The sequence below is a fragment of the Cricetulus griseus genome, chromosome 4, assembly GCF_003668045.3.
Source record: "Cricetulus griseus strain 17A/GY chromosome 4, alternate assembly CriGri-PICRH-1.0, whole genome shotgun sequence".
In the NCBI taxonomy this organism is placed as follows: Eukaryota; Metazoa; Chordata; class Mammalia; order Rodentia; family Cricetidae; genus Cricetulus; species Cricetulus griseus.
Genome location: NC_048597.1, coordinates 54527794 through 54549780, shown reverse-complemented (window position 1 = coordinate 54549780; position 21987 = coordinate 54527794). Strand labels below are relative to the sequence as shown.

At 43.2% G+C, this 21987-nt stretch overlaps 1 protein-coding gene across 1 annotated transcript in view; it reads left to right on the top strand.

Moving 5' to 3' along the window:
- Window positions 1-15920, top strand: part of Hacd2 (3-hydroxyacyl-CoA dehydratase 2) — an 85514-nt gene extending 69594 nt beyond the window's left edge. Inside the window, exons 5-7 of the mRNA XM_027412775.2 lie at window positions 6468-6589; window positions 8604-8782; window positions 13050-15920. Of these exons, the coding sequence (XP_027268576.1) occupies window positions 6468-6589; window positions 8604-8782; window positions 13050-13132 (384 nt within the window). The 3' untranslated portion in view covers window positions 13133-15920. The remainder of the gene's footprint in view (window positions 1-6467; window positions 6590-8603; window positions 8783-13049) is intronic.
- Window positions 15921-21987: the final 6067 nt, after the last annotated feature.

Here is a 21987-nt window from a genome sequence, read left to right as displayed (position 1 = left end):
TGTTAAAAACTTGATTTTTAACATTACAATTTTTAAAAATTCACCATTTTATTTATTCACCACTTTTTGGTAAACTTAGCAAATTGTGCAACCAACATCTTAATCTAGTTTTAGAACATTCTTTCACTATCATGCCATGCTTTATGCCCTTCCATAGTTCAATGAGCTTCTCTTATTCTTGATAACTAATAAAGCTGTATGTCTCTAATTCTTAATTTGAAATAGCTGAGATGCCAGTTGTGGCTCATCTCCATACCCTAAGCACATGAAAGGCAGATGCAGGAGGACAATAACAGATTTGATATCATCTTGGCAATTTAGTAAACCCTAGACCAGCCAGGACTACACTGTCTCTAAACACAAGGAAACGATGAGTACTGAGCTGAACCCTTCGAAATACTGTCCCTTCCTTCTCAAAATGCCTTCCTAATCTACACTAGCTTTAAAAACTTCTATGAAAGCTGTTGATCATTTCTCTCTGAATCACTACCCTCTAATAGGTAGGAGGTTCCCCACTTGTTGGAATAATAGTCCCAACTCTTTCAAAACAAAACAAAAAGTTTTTATCCAATGTAAGAAGCATTAATTCCCACTGTCCCAGAACCAGACATATACTGGAACTGAGAAAACTGAATGATGGGACATGGTCTACTGAAGACCTTTCCATCAAGGGAGAATAAAATATTCCAATCCCACTACCCAGCAACCAATAGATCATTTATTCTCTTCTCCCCTGCCTCCACCTCCTCCACCCCTGCCCTCTTGCTGGGACTGGAATATTTTATTATTATTTATCCCTCATTGTGTTAGCCAATCTAGTGACTTTCCAGGCAAAGGTAATACTATTCCTTTTCAAGGCACTGTACAGGACACCCTTGCCAGCTCCCATTCAACTCACCCACCATCCTCTATAGGACTCCTCCTTGTCCCTGGCCTTGGTTTGGACTTAAGTCCAAGATCCAGAATCCTGTAGCTTTAGGAGGTGGCAGGTGTTCTTAGCCAGCAGTTTGTTAGGTCAGTTTCCTGGTTTCAGACCAGCATCTTATACCTTTTGCTTTTATCCACTGGTCTCATCTACTAGTCTCATATTAGTGATGTCCTTTTTACATGCTTTAAAGTACATGCCCTCTCTTTCCTTTTCTAGGCTACGCTCTGCTAGCTAATTCAATCATTCTTTTGACAGACTGCTTCCTAGCTGGTGTCTGATCTATTTAGAATATAGTCTTAGGGACAGGACTGCAGTACTAAGTCGCTGAATGCTGGGGTGTATTTTGTAATCCCTCGTAGTCTGTTGGTTCCCATCTCTGAGATTCATAAGCCGGTGTCTTAGTTAGAGTTTCTATTGTGCAGAGACACCATGACCACAGCAGCTCTTATAAAGGAAAACATTTAATTGGGGCTGGCTTACAGTTCAGAAGAAGATTAGTTAGTCCATTGTCATCATGATGGGAAGCATGACAGTACATAGGCATACATGGTGCTGGAGAAGGAGCTGAGAGTTTTACATCTGGATCTGAAGGCAGCAGGAAGAGACTGAGGCACATTCCTCATAATAGTGCCATTCCCTATGAGCCTATGGAGCCATTTTTTTTTTTCAAACCACCATATTCCACTCCCTGGACCCCATAGGCTTGTAGCTATATCATAATGCAGAAATGCATTAAGTCCAACTTTAAAGTCCCCAGAGTCTATAATAGTCTCAACCCTGTAAAAGTCAAAGTCTCTGCTGAGATGCATGCAATCTCTTAACTATAACCCCCTACAAAAATCACAATGAAAAGGCAGATCACATACTTCCAACATATGTATATATATCCACAGGATATACATTACCATTCCAAAAAGGTAGGAAAGGAAATCTGGACCAAAGCAAAACCAAAAACCAGCTGGGCAAGCTCCAAACTCTACATCTCCATGTCTGATGTCAAAACTCTCTTCAGATCTCCAACTCCTTTCAGCTTTGTTGACTGCAGCACACTTCTTTCTCCTGGGCTGGTTCCACTCCCTGTTAGCAGCTTTCCTTGGCAGGTATCCCACAGCTCTGGCATCTCCAACATTTTGGGGTCCAAGGCAATCGAGGCTTCACAGCTTCACACAGTGGCCTCTCTGGGCTTCCATCCAGGGACACTCCTGACACACATCTGGCCGCCAATGTCTTTCCTTAGTCATGGAGTGAGATTCCATAACCCTTCTATTCTTGACTCTAAAGGCAGAACTGAAGATTCCAAAGCTGTCAAGCTCTGCTGTTTGCTGGGACTGGAACATGGCCCCCTCATTCAGTTACATCTTCACCGGCCTTGTTTTCACAGTTTCCTTCACTGCCTACACTTGGCTGTTCTGAAACTTGATCTGTAGACCAGGCTATCCCGTAAATTCAGAGATCTGCCTGCCTCTGCTTTCCAAGTGCTGGGATTAAGGTGTGTACCACCACATTTGGCTCTAAGCTTTCTTTAATTCCTTTTCACAAACTGGAAGTTTAGCTGGGTAGGATCTTGCTCTGAGGTCACCACTCCCTTTATTCCATTTAACACCAGGCTTTTCTCTAATCTGTTAATCTTCTTTAACACAGAATTTAGCTCCTTTTCTCAGAAGGTACGTTTTGTATTTTCCTTGCTCAGTTTGCTCCTTTTCATTGTAAATCTGCATGAATGAACACTAATGACCCACACAACAGAGTCAATACTAGGCTGTTTTGAGATTTTCTCTACTAAAGCAATTAATCCAAAAATTTTTCAATTTAGCCTCAGGCGGATTTTTGTTTTGTTTTGTTTTGTTTTGTTTTTTTGGAACAAGGACAGAAAGCAGCCACCATTATACACAAGAGCATTCTCTAGGTTACATACTAAAATTCTTCTCTGAAATCTCTTAAGCCAGTCTCCCACAGTTCAAATCACCCTCAGAGCTACTTACTGTCTTCCATGTTCCTACAAGGATGGGCCACTAAGCCCCACTTAAAGCATTCAACTGCTTTTCTAATCCAAATTCCCAAAATCCACATTCCTCCAAAAAAAGCATGGTCAGGCCTGGACTGACCTAGTTGGTACCAGGGACTAGGATATAACTTGTGTCTGAGTTAGAGTTACTGTTGTCTTGAAGAGATACCATGCCCATGACAACTCTTATAAAGAAAACATCTATTTTGGGCTGCTTACAGTTCAGAGGCTCAGTCCATTTCGTCATGGTGGGAAACATGGCAGCACACAGGCATACATGGTGCTGAAGGAGTAGCTTGGAGTTTTACATCTGGATCCAAAGGCAGCAGGAAGAGACCGCAAGGCACACTTCCTCCAACAACACCATGCCTGCTTCAACAAGGCCACACCTCCTAAAAATGACATTCCCTATAAGTCTATGAGGACCATTTTCTTTCAAACCGCCACAGCCAGGGTCTGTATTAAAGTCACTTTGTTGAATTGTAGAATACTTTAACTTTCTTTCTGTTGATTTTGACATAATTAGGTTTTCTTAACTTATTTTTATCTTGGTGAGATATGTATGACATTACCATTTTGATCATTTTTGAGTCTACATTCAGTTACTTTAAGTGCATTCCCATGACTGCCTTCCATCTACAGAATTTTCTTTAACTTCTCAAACTGAAACTCCTATCAGTTAAGTAGTAATTCCCCATGTTCCTGCCCAACTCCTTAAAACCTCTGTCTTTGCTTATCTCTGAATTTGATTACTCACATACTCATGTGAGTGGAATCATACAGAATTTGTCCTTTTGTGAAGGGCATATTTAGCTGAAAATAGTCTTCAAGATTCAGTCATCCAGATTGTGGCATTTGTAATACTATTTCACATTATGTGTATGTATGCATACATGCATGCAGTTGTTGAAGTCTTCATCCATTGGTGTCACTTTGAGTTACAGACACCAATTCCAGTCTGACTGGTCGTTGCCTTAGTTAGGGTTTCTATTGCTGTGAAGAGACACCATGACCACGGCAACTCTTATAAAGGAAGCATTTAATTGGGGTGGCTTATGGATTAGTGGTTTGGAGGTCCATTATCATCATGGCAGGACATGGCAGTGTGTAGGCAGACATGGTGCTGGAGAAGGAGCTGAGAGTCCTACATCTTGACGTGCAGGTAGCAGGAAGTAAACTGAGATACTGGGCCTGGCTTGAGCATATATGAGACCTCAAGTCCCACCCCCATAGTGACACATTTTCTCTAACAAGGCCATGCATACCTACTCCAACAAAGCCTAATAGTGCCATTCTTTATGAGCTTATGGGGATAATTTCATTCAAACTACCACAATCAGCTTATTGATTTTAACTCATTACATTTTGCCCTTGTTCTATGTTATTGAGTAATTATCTGCAAATCAAAAAGATGTGACCTCTAGCTTTATCCAGATCTCTTTTTTAATTTTATTTTATGTGTATGGGTGTTTTGCCTGCATGTATGTTTGTGTGCCATGTATGTGCCTGGTGCCCACAGAGGATAGAAGGTGGCATTGGATCCCCTGAAACTAGGGTTAAGAATGGTTGTTAGCCACCATGTAGGTGCTTGGAATTGAACCTACGTCCTCTGGAAGTGCCGTTAACCTCTAGGCCATCTCTGTAGCTTCCCAACTTCCTTCTGATACTAAGGATGAATCTGTTAATTGTACAACATAGGCATTCCCCTAGTTCCCGCCTTTAAAAGATACTTAAGTAAACACAGACTGTGTAAGAGCTGCCTGTTCCTTCAGACCACCTGTTTGGCTGGGTCAAAGTGAGAAGCTTGTGGTTCATCTGCTCATTTGTTATCTGCCTATGTGTGGGCCACTAACTCTATACAACCAATATTAGGTATTAAAAAGAAAGGAATTGGGTTTTGGAGTGAGCTGAGTAGATTGAATCCCTTTGCATGCATCACAGATAGTTGTGGAGATTGTTCCTGGGGAGCATCAGGTGCTTTGGGGAAACAAGAGTAAGTTAAAGCACATACTCTTTGAAGGTGATGTAGAGTACAAGACACTGGAGGAGCTTCCTACTGGGGGTCTTTACGCAAGGATTTAGCTCTAGCTGTAAAAAAAAAAAAAATAGTAATAAAATCAATGAAAACCATACATCAGTGTCAGATAAAGAGGGTTACAAAATTCATGAAAAAGCAACATATCCTACAAACTTAGATTTTAGTATCAGTAGGCTTTACACAAAGCCTCATGGGCAGACCGAGGCCCTCAGCATGGGCTTTGAAGGTGCTTCACTCTGGCCTTACTGTGGCTAATAGAAAAGCACCAGGAAAGCAGAAAGTACTCCTGCTCTTGACAGTCTAAAATTCTTATTATTTTTAGAGAATAGTAACCATGCATTTATGAAGTTCTTTGTCAGGGCAATTTAGTTAATAGCTATGTAAATGACTACTTATTTCATCGTGTAGGTGGATTGCTCCATGTACACTTTCTGAGAAAGAATGTAAGTGCTAAAAACTGTTGGCTCTGCAGCTGGAAAAAAGCAAAAGTGAAGGCTGTACCTTTGCTACTAAGTGTTGGGATGAGACAGAGAAAATAGCCTATAGTAGTCTGCTCAGTTTACTGAGTTGGATTTCTAACTCACATGCAACTCACAAGCTACATAGGGTGGGGAAACTGAAGTGAATCGAAGTACAGGGTTGTCTCTGTTGGGTTTTGCTCACAAAAAAAAAAAAAAAATCATCTCATACCCAGCTAGAGTGGCATGGGAGGGTGCTGCAGTTCATATTACAGCCATAAGTTCTCCTGCATGGGGACAGCACCTATAAAACATATAAGGGCACTTTATAGGGTTATCATTTTTCCAGCATAAAAGCAGGCAGTGTCAAAGCTCTTCTGATTCTATCTGCCTCCTGTGGGTGAACAGCAAGACAGCTTTTCTCCTCACAGAGGAGGGTATAAGCCTGGGCTCGGGGAAGAAGTCATCAGTGCCACAACATAAATGCCTGCCTGGTGGATGGTCTTCCTTCTCCTTCCACCTTCCTCCTTCCTCCTCCTCTTCCTCCTTTGAGTTCATCCTACCACCTGTGCTTTAATTCTCACATTCTCCTTCTTGAAATGTCCTCAGATTCCCAGCTGTCACACCAATTGCATTCAAATTCTTGGTGATGGATCCTCAGCTTCCCACCAACTTGTCCTCCTAGCCTCTCCTACCTACCTACTTTTGACTCCTACCAGTGTCACTTCACTTTTCCCTCATCAGAGTAGCAAAGAAACTTGCTGTGTTTGTTTCTTCCTGGGGCAATCCAGCTTATCCAGTTTCTCATCCCAGCAGCCAGCTCCTCCTGGTCCATAAGCCCAGTCTCCTATCACCATCTCTGAAGGACTATTACAATATCTGTGTTTTGGTCAGCAAGCCCTTTCCAAGCCATGCTACAGCCATTGACAACAGAGTTGGTAGCCATGGCTGGACAGCCCTTCAGGCACTGCACACTATAAAATGCCTCTTTCCACATGTTCCTTTGTTTGCTCTTACATCTTTTTTCTTTTCCTCCAGGTGCAGAGTGAAGACAGTGTCCTTCTGTTTGTTATTGCCTGGACAATCACGGAAATTATCCGTTACTCCTTTTACACATTCAGTCTATTAAACCATTTGCCTTACATCATCAAATGGGCCAGGTAAAGAAATACATACAGCAAAGACTAACTTTGAAGGCATCTATCACAGTATTTGCCTTTTGTTGCCTGAATATTGATTGCCTCCAACTTCCCCAAACTACAAATTAAATGAGATGGAGAGATTTCACCACAAGGGTCTTGACTTTGATCTCTAGAAACACCGTTATCAAGTCTTAGATTATTTTTATTGAAATCAGTTTTCATTTGTTATTTAATAGAAATTTAATATCTATTTTTTTCCTTATTCAGTTTAGCTGGTGAACTTGTCCTGTTATGGTCATTTCTGGTCCATAGCTATATTTCCAAGTCTTTTTTTGTAAGAAACTATGATTCTTAATGACAAACACTATGTGGTTATCTCAACTTACGAGTTTTATTTGGCTCCAATCATTTTTACCAGTAACATTCAATTAAGGCTTCAGGCATGGTGGCCCACCCCTTTGTAATCCCAGGACTTGGGAGGCTGAGGCAGGAGAATTCCCACAAGTTCTGGCCACAGAATGAGACTGTTGTCTAATAACAATAACAAAATTCAGTTATGACTTGGGCAAAAGGCTGATAGCATATCTGTTTATCCAGTTGTGATTATGTGTATGAAGGACTTGAGAGTGAGGACACAGCAAAAAGCTCCAAACTCACTTTGGAGCTGAGACTCCTCATTTCCTGGAAGGAAAACAGCTGTTGATAGACAGTCTATGAGCTCAGTGATTACATTTGGAACAGCATCCATTTCCAACATTTCAGGTATATGATCCTCTTTGCTTTTATTATTATTATCTGAAATAAACTATATTCAGGAAAAAGAAGAAGGGAAACTAATAGCTCCCAACCCGCCTGAACTCTTGGAGAATTCTTTGGCTCATTTTTCTCTGTGGTCTATGAATGATTCTTTCCCACGACCCTGCCTAATGATGTAGGTTGGCAACAGAGAATATGGCTTCTTTCTCAGAAGATTCCTGTAGCTAGAAGTTTAATCCAATTAATCTTGAGCCATGAATGGGCACAGGTTTCTTAGATTCAAGCTGACAGTTTCCCCAGGGAAGCTGATGCCCCAGAATAGTTTGTAGGCCCATCCTGTGCTAGTAGTACCTGCCCTCTGAATTCTTTTTGTTTGTTTGTTTAATGTCCGTGAATGTTTTCTCTAGAAGCATGTATGTGTGCCACATATATGTTGGATGCCTGCAGATGTCAGAGAGGGTTTTGGGTCTGTTGGAACTGGGATTATAGATGGCTATGAGCCACCATGTGGATGCTAGGAATTGAACCCTGGTCTTCTATAAGAGCAGCCAGTGCTCTTAACCACTGAGCTATCTCTCCAGCTCCTCTGAATTCTTTTAAAAAAGATAAAACTTTTTAAAGTGGAAATAATTGTGTGAGCCTCTCATGCAGCGGTAATTGTAATTGTGTGGGTTTATTTGTAAAATTCAAAGCCATTAGGAATTTTTTAATGTTAAAATTAGTCAAGATTCTATTTTCACAGTAGCATGTACAGGCGTTTGAGAATAGCAATGTAATGTGCTGTTTTCTTCAGTCCACATGCAGCTTGGTGTGCTCTAGGGATTCTTGAGTAGCTGTTCCATCTCCTTCCTCTCCACCCTCAATGGGAAGACTTTCATTGTAGTCTAAGGCCCTGCTCTACCTCAGTTATGGTCTAAGACCTTACTCTACCTTGGTTGTGGTCTAAGACCCTGCTCTACCTCAGTTGTGGTCTAAGACCCTGCTCTGCCTTGACCCTGCTCTGCCTTGGTTGTGGTCTAAGGCCCTGCTCTACCTTCATTGTTCTAAAAATGTGTGTTCTGAAGAAGCTGAGTTTTGAGTCTGGATAAACACATTCACTTTGCTTTAGAACATTTAGAAGCATGTACCTACAAATGGGCCCTTTTCAAATTGGCTTGTAAAGGCTGAATATAGACAGGTGATCAAGAAAGGACTGAGACAATAAATAGCTTTTTGAGAAGGTGGTGCTTCTAAACATGGCTTTGAGCCACACAATGAGGGTTTTGTTTTGTTTCAGGTACACACTTTTCATCGTTCTGTACCCAATGGGAGTAACAGGAGAACTACTCACAATATATGCAGCTCTGCCCTTTGTCCGACAGGCTGGCCTGTACTCCATCAGCTTACCTAACAAATACAACTTCTCCTTTGACTACTATACATTCCTGATTCTGGTAATGATCTCCTACATTCCACGTAAGTATAGTTATGTGCTAAAAGTCAGCTCTGTGGCAACTATAGTTATGTCTTTGCTTGTCTTTGCTGTATATCTAATATATATCTCATTGATGGGGACACTTTGGTCTTTATTGACCACTGACTATCAGGAGGAATTTTCCCTGGTAATGATTGAATAAAAATGAACCCTTCTCAGTGTATGGGTTTGTAACACTGATGAGGAGGCTAGGTCAACCCTATATGAGGGGAGTATTGAGGAGAAAGCAAAAAACTACTGAAGGCTTTAGCTTGGCATTATTCTCCTGTCTCTTGAGAATTGCTTTATTATGGTTTTTGGAAAACATTGTAAAAAGATTTTTGCATTGCTTACTAAATCAAAATAGGCAGCTTTACTTCATTTTCAGAGATCAGTGGCTGACTAGAAGAAACAAATAACAAAATAAAAACAAATGTATTGTTTTTCTACATTTCTCGTTTTCTTGTTGAGTACAAAACCCTCAGAATAGGACACAGTGTTCCCGTCAGTGTGGCTTCCAGTTATTCTAATAGAACCACTGATGGCTTAAATGTACGGAAAATCAAGTGTACCTCTGAGGACAAAGGGGCAGAATGGAAAGGGCACATTGATGGTGCTGTTGGGGAGGCATGTGTCTTTTTTCTCAGGTTCTGCTCAGTCGTAATTCCTCTGCTTGATTTCTGTATTCCAAAAGGATCTTGTTAGACTCAAGAACAACCCAAGCTAATGCATCCTCTCATTTAGCTATACTGTAGCGTAACTCTGAATCTCCCTTAAACCCTTCTAAGTTCAAACAGGGATAGATTAGATTTCTTTAGCCTCCAGCATTATCTTAGTGAGTCACTATAACCATCATAAATGACATGTTTGTGTCCCTCTGGAAAATTGCATTTTATGCACTGTGAGGGGGAAAAAAAAGACTCCATCTACATTTCATCTGAACGTTTGTTTTAAAGAAATTCTTGGACACAGTAGTCCTGCTTCATGACTCAGTTTCCACTCTATTCATTACCAAACTCTCCCCTTTAGTGCTGGAATCCTGGCAGCTAACAGTTCTCTTCACATGGGAAAGGTGCTGGATGTTGAAACAAAAGGCAAACCTAGAAGAGTAAGAATGTGCATTACGCAAATGCACAGTTTTTCACCTTTCAAGGTTTGCTTCCTGGAGCTTCATTTTTCAGCTCCAAAGCACAAGGCACAGCAGTGGTTTTACTACTCTCAGAATAGCAGCCCCATGGGCACCTCAGTGTTTGTTTCTATTCTGATAAGCAGGAGATATGTCCCAGACTATGTGACTAGGAAGGCCAGGGAAGGCGGCATGGACTCACACCTCTACAAGGTGATCCAGGGTCCAACCTTGGGGTTCCTGCCAGAGTTCCACTGCTGGCAAGGCCTTCATTCCAGGAGCAGTTCCCAAGGCAGCCTCACTCTTCTCTCCTGGTAGCCAGCCTTGCCAAGCCTTCCTGATGCCCTCTTGCTGGACTGACTATCAGGTCAGGCACAAGCAGCCTTCTGTGACACTGGGGCCCCTGGTGGAAAATACAGCCACCACTGTGGGGTTTTCCATCTTGGCCTTGGAGAGGGGAGCAAACACAGGCCTAAGAGCAGAATAATGCTGTTCTTCCTTTCCCATGGGTGGTATGAATGGAGATTAGCACATACTCTGCCACTAGCCTGGATCTGCAGCCCGAAGCCCTGATTTACTTTCTTTTCACTTATATGCTTACTTATTAAGAGAACTAGGTATACACATGCCACAGCACACATGTGGAAGTCAGAGGACAACTTTCAAGAGTCATTTCTCGATTTCCATATAGTCCAGAGATCAAACTCATGTTGTCAGGGTTGCTTAGCAAGCACCTTTACCCACTAAATCATCAAGATTTAGTTTTAGTTAGGGCGGGGCATGTGTATATGCATGTAAGTCCTTAAGTAGGCCAGAGGCATCAGATCCTCTGAAGCTGGGATTAGTTAAAGGTGGTTTTAGCTGTCCCCCTTGCGTGCCAGGAACCAAACTGGTACTCTGCAAGAGAAATGTGTGGTTTTTACAGCTGACCCATCTCTCCAGCCACGAAGCTCTCCTTTCCTATCCTTCGTTCTTTCCTCTTCCTTCCTTTCTGCTCTCCAGTTCAGAACCATTAGAAGATGGTAGATTTCCCAGTTACCTATTCAGGTTAACATTTCTTCAAGGCTTTCATCAGCATGGCTGGATGTAGTTAAATAGCCATGTGTCAGAATTGTTTATCCTGATCACAGTGGTCATTCTGATAGAGACAGTATTAGTGCTTTGGCTGCCATGAAGTCACCAATGGAACTAGAAGACAGCCCACGAACATCCAGTGTCCAGCATCCTTCTCTCTACCGAGAGCACTAGGGATCTCTGCCACTTGTAATTGAATGGAAAGGGCCACATCTGGGCCAGCAAGATGTCTCTGGGTCAAGCGCCAAGCCTGGTAACCTGAGTGCTGTCTCTGGAACCCACATGGTAGAGATGACGCCTACAAGTTGTCCTTTGTCCTCCACACATGTACCACAGCGTGTACTATGCACAAACACAATACACACATACTAAATAAATGTTTTTTAAAAATTCTAAATTTAGACAAAGCCAAATCTGTCCTGTTTCTGTAGTGTGACCCTGCTGATAGACTAAAGTTTTTTCCCATGGGACTGAAGGAACACATGACCATCTTCTGCTTTTACTACCAGCAAGGGGCTTAGTGAATAGCCTGTAGTACTACCCTTTGAAGTAGCCATGGGGCATTGCCGCCCTCTGTGAGTAATGCAGTCACAAATGCAGCCAGGGAAGGTCCTAGGCATGCTCAGCTCAGAGTCCCTTTCCTAAGGGAAAGCTAGGGATGTGGCTGGCCCAGCATTTTTAAATGATTACAATTAGCACTCCCTATGGCTTAATTATATCCTTACTTCCAGTTTTCAGATTATAGAGCTTGTCAAATTTCCTCGCTTTCATACCAAAATAGTTCTGTCACTGTTGATTTCTTTGTATAAGCTGAGCCTTTTCTGTGTGTGACTTCCTCCCTGGAAACAGCACATGGAGTAGAACCAGGATGGGGCCTGGTGGCCACGTCACTGATGCCTCCTGATGTCTTGACGTTCTTTGAGAGGGGTATTTTAAATTTGATCAACTTGAAGCCAGGCATAGTGGTACATGCCTTTAACCTCAGCACTTGGGAGACAGAGGCAGACAGATACTCTGTTTAACATAGTGAGTTTCAGGACAGCCAGGACTACAGAGAGACTCTGATAAATAAATAAATAAATAAATAAATAAATAAATAAATAAATAAATAAATAAATAAATAAATAAATGGTTTATCTGTTTGAAAAGTAAGAAAGGAACTGTCCCAGGAGAGTTGACGATAGTAGAAGCCCCCTCCCCTCAAAGACAGGCTGCTCTCTGGAAAACAGAGATGGGGCCACTGGGAAGGGAAGGGTGAGGTCCTCACACAGTGTTTATGTGGTGACTGAATGTCCCTGTTTGCAGTAACCATGTGAAGGCCAGATGGCTCAGTTAGCTTCTCCACTGGGCATTTGTGGTCAATGGGTGTTAGTTAGGGATATTTTAGCATCCCTGGTTTCATAAGCTAAATGCCAATAACTCCAGCCCCCTTGCCAAATATTCTCTTCTAAGAACCAACACTGGGGACTGAAGACTTTCCAGTCCCCGATACCCAAGATACTGGCTTCCCTTCTGTAATGGCTTTTTCTACACCCCAAGCCTGCTTTGTTATGTTTGTGACTTTCCCCCCTCCTCATTCTGCCAATCCTAGAACAGCCTTTCTCAGGGCATGCCCTGAGATGATAGATAGCAATCATCCCTACCCCAGAACCTGATCCCAGGTTCCCTGTGAGCCCCTGGGCACTTTGTTTACCCTCACTGGAGCTGTTTACTCTATTTCATCTCTATCACTGTCTCTCTCTGGAGGTTCTGAAATTAACTAGAATAATGTGAAAGTTAGTGGAGTGTAAACAGGGTTGGGCCCATTGCTCAGTAGTAGAAACTTGCGTCACCCATGTGATACTGTTTTTAATTTCCAGCACAGATGATGATAACTGTTTGGTGACCTGTGGTATGTTGACTGTTCAGCTGAAGCAGGAGACTCTCCATGTTGTCCTTCCCTCTGCAGGCCTGTTTTATTACTGCCATTGGTCAATGGATAAAAAGGCAGTCACAATCTGGAGCCCGTGCTTTGAGTGAACAGGACTTTCCAAGGCTCCCTAACCCACTGTTCTTTCCTTGTCTTCCAGTTTTTCCCCAGTTGTACTTCCATATGATACACCAGAGAAGAAAGATCCTTTCTCGAACTGAAGAACACAAGAAGTTTGACTAGCTCTCCACACCACTATCCCAAACCAAACTTTTCCATGATCAAAAAATGCTGCAGACTTTTTGAGTTCCCAGTACATTTCATAGAAAATAAGTAAGAACTATTTTTAAAATATTAAAAACAAAACAAAATAAAAATCAAAATCCGGTGTCACATGGGCCTGGGATTTTATAAAAAATAAAAATAAAAATGCAAAGAGCTGTTCACTAAAGCATCCTAGCTGGTCCTTTGAGCATGTTCGAATCAGAAGTTCCAGTATCTATGATGGCTAGAAGGGGCTGGTACTTTATCTCCTCCATGTCCTTCATGTATCTGACAAATAAAGACCTGTAACACTAAGTTCTTGAGAGTTACAGTCTGAGTAATGACATTGCACCAACTTGCGGTAAAAGTTATGTTGCAGTCTGCAGTGTGTTTAGCATTCCCTTCTCAAAGTGCTTGACTGCATGCTGGAAATTCTTTGTAATTTTGAAGCAGCAATTTGTCCTCTGGAATGCTCTGAAGTTCTGGCTAGGACCCAGCCCCTCATATCTAGTGAATGAGTTACAAGATGTATATGCCTGTGAAGCTTTGGGTAGTGCCTGTAACCAGAAAACCACTAAAAGCCTTTCATTTGTTTTCAATTGAGTCATTACTGCCTGCCACTAAGAACTGTGCTTGGATTTAGGAAGTCTGTGTATACTGTAGAGATCCTTACCTGGAGCTTAGCTTCTGTCAGATTCTAACAAGCCACAGTGTGAAGGGGAGGCTTCATTGTACTTAGCTCAGAACACAGATGTGTATTGGCCCAGAGCTGTTCTCATTACACAGAAGGAGGAAATCTGTAATTAAAAACACTTGGAAGCTGTTGCTTTACCACCATAGTCCAGAAAAGCATCCAGAAATAGATTTATATACTTACCTTTTTTTTAAATTTTTTACTCTTCCGTTTAGATACTTTCCCTGACTGTGGTCCTGTGTTAACTCCCACCAAGTTGTAAATTCAGTGACAACACATGTTCTAGGATGAGCTAAAAGCACTATCATCCCCACATGTCAGAGCAGCCACCAGCTGGCTTGTGACTGTGGACATCGTCTAATAGTGTCTTCACAGCACTTAATTGCATAACCATCTATTTAAGTCCCTTTAGGAAAGGTTTGAAGGAGACAGGCAAAACTCGAGTTACTGCCCTGCCCACTGCTCCTCACGGCGCACTCAGCACACTCTGCTTTTAAAAATAGAAAGCAAGGGTTTTGATAAAAATGCCAGGCCCAAGTTTAGATGTGCACTTGACTTTAAACAGCACATTAATAGAATCACTTCCCTTGTTTTCTTTCTTCTTTTTTTCTTTGTTTATCTTTAAGACTTTAAAAATCTTGCCATTGTTATTTAGCATATAATTGTCCCAATCAAAAGAAAATAATGAAAACTATATTTTCAAACCTGTGTTTTCATAGGAGCTAGAAAAGCTAATGCAGGCAGGTGTGTAATAAGTTTTTGTCAAAGGGAACATTAGAATTCTGCCTCGAGTCAGCTCTCTTGACTTGACTTGTGTTGAAATCAGAATCTATTCTGGTATTTGATAGACAAATATGTGGGAAAGGTTTTCTTCAGCTTTTTATTCCCCCAAACTATACTTCTGTAAAACAAAGTCAGCTTGGATTTTATCAGCCTTGTTACAGTATCTGACTGAGATTGTTACAGTTGCATTGGAATGGCTGCAAAAGGTGGTGTGAGAAGCAGATCTTCCAGCCCAAGGACAGGGCTCCTCCTCAGTGCCTCAAATTGCCTCAAATTGAATTTGGGTGAGGAGAACACAATCACCAGTTTCCTTCAAAACGGGTCTCAATCCAGTGTCTTCTGGGCGTGAGCACTGAAGACACACACAGCAATGAGTGAAGAAGGTGTCTGTCAGTCACCTCTCTTGGCAACTAGGTTTTATGCTTTTTTTTTTTCATCCCTAACATGAATTAATTTCTCCTTTGAGGTAATGATGTTCTTTTATAAATTGAGAATATCCAGTCTCCCCAAGTGTCACGTCTAATAGTGAGGTGTGAACAAAGAAGGTGCTTCTCTGTGGTGTGGGCACTTTGTCAGACTTAGAGACATCTTCCTGCTTGACTGCCTCAGATCTCCCGAGGCGCCCTCTTGAAGGGATGGGTTCTTTGAGGTGCACAGCAGTGCTCTGTAGATGTGTGGTGTTAATCTGCATCGTGCTGAGGTTAGGACCACTCGTTGCAGGTGTCTGCTCCATAATCAAAGGCCCCGTGGAGTTAGTCATAGAATAAAGCACTGTCCTGGACGGAAAAGCCCCTCTAAAAGCAAACTGAGCAAGAGGACAATGTGACTGACACCAGACCCAAGAGGCAGATGAGGGGTCAGTCACGCTACTGCCTTTCTCCTGGGTTTGCTTTCCATTTCTAATAAAAGCCTGATGTTGCTGTTGTCCAACCTGAAAATCACATTCAGTTCTGAGTTTCAGATAAACCATTATAAAACATCAAAGTCAGTACATACTGCTCCTTTGAAATTTGCGTAAAAAATTATACAACCATATATATATAGTCATTTTTGTATTTTTTCTATGTTGTGAAAGCCAAAATTGTAATTTTATAAGTCTTTGATTCACTAAAATTATATAATTTAAATGTATTTTTTGTATATTTAGAAATAAGGAGCTCAAAGACTATGCTTAACTTTCTATGCATGCATTTGAAAGCTGTTTTTATCTGATGTTAATGTAGTAAGTTATACTCATAAAACACTGATCTGCGTTGCATTGAAAATAAACTGGTGTGTGCTCTGCCTGGATCTGCTCGGGGGCCATGTTGCAAAGAATGTGGAAAATCCCATTCCATTATGGACTCCAACTTGTTCTTTGATGATTTTTTTTTTTTTTTTTTTTTTTTTGGTTTTTTGGGACAGGGTTTCTCTGTGTAGCTTTGGAGCCTATCCTGACACTCCTCTGGAGACCTGGCTGGCCTCTGCCTCCCAAGTGCTGGGATTAAAGGCATGTGCCACCAACGCCCGGCCAATGATTTTCAAATCTGTTTCTGATATTACCACTTCTGTACTTACAGGAAAAATAGACTTTATTAAGATGTTTCTCTCTGCCAGTTAGTCTTCAAGCTCACCAAGGCAGGCTGCCAACAGGCGGCAAAAGCGTGTGAGTAACCCCCTCTGAGGTACCAGGAAACCTAAAACATTAATTAGCAAAAAGGGAATATCTTTTGTCCTAGAATGAGGTTTTTTGTTTGTTTGCTTTGGGGTTTTTCTTAGGGTCATTTTCTTAGCAGCTTTCTAATGTTAAGCTGAGCCCCCACTCAGTAGATAACCGTTTCCCAGCAGTGTTCCTCTTCTATGAAAACTAGATGGGGAAGTTCAAGTACCCCACCCTGAAAGTGGCTGCAATTCCAGAACATTCCCGGGAGTTTTTCCACATGGACAAAGTGTTGGAGGGACCTTTGTTAGGATGCCCTCCCACTCTGGATCCACAATTTCTTTCCCTAGAAGGGTCTCCATGCACAGGCTCATCTAGTCCCCGGTGCTTCCTCTCCTGTGTTTGCAGTAATACCTTGCTCCCCTCTAGATCTGCAGTGTTTCTCAAAGTTAACCACTGTCATTGTCCTGGAGCATAGTGGTATCCCAAAGGAGAGCATCTGCTCACTGTCCCCAGCACAGCAGTCTGAGTGGCCCTCTTGTGCAGGGTCTTGTGTTTCTCACTTATGAAAAGGGAATCAGATGGTGACTGACACCGAGATGCAGGTGGGAAAGTCAGTCATCCTTTACAGCAAGTAGTGATGGGAGCTGGGTCTTTCTGATTGGCATTGTCTGCTTTGTGGCAATTATGTGTGCTATGTTGACATAAGCTTTAGCCTGGAAGAATTGCCTGGTGTAATTAGGAAGCCTCCTGTTACACACAATGTTCCAAAAATGCTGCTGGGTTCTGTTCCTTTAACAAAAGTGAAAACTAGCATTGCAATTCATCATATTGTTATTTTTTTTAATCCCAGCCTTACAAATTGCCTGGCTCATTGTCAGACCATTTGGTGGTGAAGAAACTGTTGTAAGTAACTATAACCAAAAATAGCCATACCTATTAACATTCCCCTCCTTGCATCTAAGAGCCAGATCAGGGGAGAGCCATGAAGTACTTTTGCTTTTTAACCAATACTGTCTTTGAAAAAATGTGAGGGACTACTTGGGTTTTGTTTTTTTTTTTTTTTTTTTTTTTCCATTTAGAGTGACACCCATGGTGTTACATGGGCAAATCTCCATACAAAAAATAATCTTTCCCACAAAAGGCAAATTTGCCCCATGACTCCCATTGGGTAACAAATCCATAACAGTTGAGAGGCTTTGTGTTGAAGCACCTAGTGTCCATTTTGTAAAACACTTTTGTTTTCTGGGAGCTCCCTAATTGTAGAGCATAAACTCCTTCCCAACCCGTCACTTTCACATCTGTGTGGCAGTGGGTGGGTGGAACCCAGATGCACTGCAGTTGCAGCCTCGGCTGAAGTCTGGAACGCCATTTCCACCTCCGTGTTGTGGTAGCCCACCCTTCCCGCTGGGGGGCAGCACCTCACAGGCTATCTGGGCTTCGGGAGTATTAGAAGCATTGGAGAAGCAGCTTCAGCCCAAGGATAAGAAGGACAGAAAGGCGCACAGATGAAAATTAGTCATGCATCTATTGTCCATATAAAGCAAAGACAGGTTGAGAGCATATTCCGGAGGCGTGCAGAGAAAAAGCAGCTTGAGCGCATGCCTTAAGGGTTGGGTTTTTCCCTTGGTGCCCTCCTGTTTTGCACAGCCCTGAGCTTTGGGTGCTGGGACTGCAAGCAGGTGTCAGCACCGCTCTGCAGCAGAGCCTGCATGTAATTATCTGAAATGCCCCGGGAGGGCCTTTCCCACTCTTGTTCTGTCTCTGGATATTTTTGGAGGGCAGTCTGGGCCATGAGAAAATGTCAGGCCACCTTATAAGGCAGTGTCTGGACCCGAGAATGCTGTCTGCAGCTTGCTGGGTACACTGTGGACTTGCGTTAACTCAACTCTTGGACTGTGGGTTTTCTCAGATTCCAAATACTCTGCCCATGCCATGAATTATTCTCTTTAAAAGACTGAACCTCTTCCTTCAGAGAACTGTTTAAACGGCCATCACAGTGAAGAGATCAAGCAGATAACCAGGGGCTCCTTCAACCAGATTGTGTCTGCAGTCCACCACAGTTCTGGGTAGCAGGAGTGTGGGTAGATATGTTGGGGGGAGGTGTCTTGTTTAAAACACTGAAACAAAATGAAAATTTTCTCCTGTTCAGCTTTCACTCTGTGGATGCATTTTGAATCTCCAAGAGGGGGTGCTGTGCCAGACTTTCCGAACCTGTTTTTCCCCCAAGGCTCTCTGAACACACCTTGAAAATTATACTGTTGGTGGCAGCTTTCCAAGGGATATCCACCTGTTCTTGGGGATGGTGGGAGTGGGGTTCAGCCTGGGATCTGAGAAGCTTGCTGCTTCGGTTTCTAGGTGGATGAGGTTTTTAGATAAACCACTCTCATCAAATAAATAAATGGATGCTTAGATTAATGACACAGGTGTGCTCAGCCCCATATGTGTGTGGCAGTTACTGTTTTCCAGTGGGTGTAAAATGTGTCAATAGTGCCTGTGAAGCCAAGTTCAGTCCCCTTGGTGCTCCCTGACTGCCCAGTATGTGTTTAAACTCCATTCTCCTTAAGTCTTTGAGATATCCCTGATTTCACCTAGGCTGGGCATGTTATTCACACCTGTAACCCCAAGCATTTAGGAGGCTGAAGCAGTGGATTTCTTTGATGAGGATAACCTGAAAGAGATGCTGCCATTAAAAAAGAAAAGAAAAAAAAAAGCAGGTTGGGGAGGGGGTCATCAGCATCAATCTTTCCAGCTTTTGCTACCAAAATCCTAAACCTGTTTTGGGAACACACTTTCCCTTCTCTTAGCCTTTACAAGAGGCTCGTCCCTCCCCTATGCTCTAGATATTCAATTCAAATCTCTCAGTACTTACTCTGAACTCTTCTCACCTTGGTACCATTAGCACAGCTTCTCTGACCTTCCCTGTGCTCCCCCTCCCCTGCTTCTCTCTTTCTATCTTGCCAGGCTGTGCTGCTGACAATGGTTCATTTAAAATTACTAGTGGTCTCTGTTATGGATCCAGGGCATACACTTTAGTCCAGGGCACCCTGTAATCTTAGATTCTAGAGACCATGATATAGCTTTGGAGTAGACCAGTTTTGGCTATGTCCAGTGCTAGCCCAGAACTGTCAGTTCTCCTCCATGAATTCTGCCAAAGAATCCATGGAGAGTAGACAAAAAAGTGTCATGGCTAATCTTTCCAGGGTGGAATTCCTCTAGGCTGGGAAAGAGCCTCAAAACATTCCTTCCTAAACCAATTAGAAGTAGTCACTTAGACTAAGGAAAGGATGGGACCTTCTAAGCTCACCTCGAATGTCATCCCATTCTTCGTCCCAGCACTAGCACTGCCAGGGAAAGCTGCAGATGGAGCACCTGTGCCACTATGCCTGGCACCAGGCTGGCCTGGTCTGGTGGCAGCTAGGCCAGGAAGGGTAGCAGTTTCCAGGGAAAGCTTGAGAGCGCACACACACACACACACTCTCCCCTCACTACTTAAGCCTGGAGGAGTCCACAGAGATCACAGCCCAGTGCACCCACCTCTTAAGGCCCATCAGCTGCACTCGCTCCCAGTAGCAAATGTAGCTCCTTATAATCTTGAGACTCCACATTAAGATCATCATCCCTCTTCCTTGGGGAGAAGCAAAGATGTGCTGTGGGAGGATAAAGGAAATCTCCCCGGGAGCCAGCATCCTCTCTTCCATCAGCAACCATCTTACAGATTGTTTTCTCCTGTTCTTGAGCCTGCACTTTTGCACTAAGCCAGGCTTTCTTGTCTTCCACCTCTCTGCTAACTTAGTGTCTCATATACTCGGTGTGTCCCAAGAGCTCATGGCACTAGTTAATACCCACCCTGGGCTGCTCCTAGACCGACTGAACTGGCAACACTGATGCTTGAGGGTCCATTTTTTGATAGCTCTTATGGGTAGTTTTACTTCTAGGGGCATATGGAGAAATTTTACTGTGTGTGTATGTATCCACAGCATGTTTGTGGAAGTCAGGACAACGGGTAATGATTTCTTTCCTTCCCCCATGTAGATCCTGGGAATGGAACTCAGGCTGTGGTGATTGGCAGCAGATGCCTTTGCCTGGTAAACCTTCTCCCTAGCTCTCTTATGAAGAAGTTTGGAAGAACACTGTAGGGTTCCTGGTTCTGTCCCAGCTTCCCTTCTCATTCTAACCCAGGGCTTTTGACCTGTGGGGCTAGAGCAGATCTGACCGATGGGCATGTTCTGTTGGACCCGCATTGTCTTTTTAGTCGAATCAATTGCCAACATTTTAAAACTGAAAGATACCATGCAGTCTTCTAAAGCAATAAGAAAGGTGAGGCATTGGGAGTTCACATTCCCCATCAGGCCTTGGTGACAGCCAGGGAGGACTTCCCTGTTGGATCTGGTGCTGGGAAAGGAAGCAAGCTCAGGCTCCAGTGCTGGCTTCTGCAGCTCACCCTGGCACTGCCCATCGGGGTCCTGGAAGCTCCTGGAGCATGAGGAGAAGCTGCTCAGTGGCTCTCAATGGACTTTCGAGATCAATCTGTGTGCTGCTGACTGTAACCTCCACCAGGAATCCAAAAGCACCCAATTCACACTTCCACATTGAAATGCCTCTCCTCCCCCTGCTGTCTCCTAACTCTGAATGGCCTCAGACCCTGGAGCCATCTTCTCCCATCTGGGGTCTTTGCCCATCCTCACTTTACTCAGTTCCACAATCCTGTTGATTTTAGCTCCTGGGCGTCCACTGGTCCATTTGCTTCTCTCCTCTACTCACCCTTCCCCCACTGCGGCCACCCTGCCCACCCCCCCCCCACACACACCATTTTCCACAGGGCTTCTTAAAAGTGCAGATGCACAGGGGGCTGAAGAGATGGCTCAGAGGTTAAGAGCACTGGCTGTTCTTCCAGAGGTCCTGAGTTCAATTCCCAGCAACTACATGGTGGCTCATAACCATCTATAATGAGATCTGGTGCCCTCTTCTGGCATGCAGGCATATATGGAGGCAGAATGTTGTATACATAATAAATAAATCTTTATTTTAAAAAAAATGCAGATGCGCACCTGTAACTGTTGGTGATGAGGCCAAGTCCAGAGCCCTGAACACAAGCAGGAACATCCTTGACCTGCATCCACATCTGTCCCCAGCACCTCTGCTTCCTCCATTCTGGACACCTAGCAGTGTTCAGGTGCTAGGTTCTCACCTGGCCCCTGTTACACCACAGTCACTCCACTTGGGAGAACATCGCTCCCTCCCCACCTAGATCATTCCTTCCAGTCCTCAGCCATAGGCATGGCCTTGTCTCATGAAGTACCTACCCAGGTCCAAGACCAGTAATGGCATTTCTCCTGGGCACCCCCATGGTGACAAAGATGCCAGGACAAAACATGAAACAAAAGACCAGTCTAATTTAAATATTAGATCAACAGTGGGTGTTCTGGCGTGTCTCCTGCAGGATGTTTGGTTTCCAAATTTCATGACCATGCCTATTTCACATCACTGACCTCACCGCCATTTTTCCTTGCCTTTCTGTGCAGGCTGGGCCCCTTGACTTCGGACTCTTCCAGGCCTGTGTTGTAACAGCCTGCCACTGCAGTTTGGTAGTCTAGCAGGAAATACAGAGATGTTTGGACTAAAATCAGGTTGTAGAGTCTAGGAAAAAAAAATGCAGAAAGGCAGTGTGTTGGGATGGTGAGAGATGATGAGAGAAGGGTTTGAGCCAGACTCACA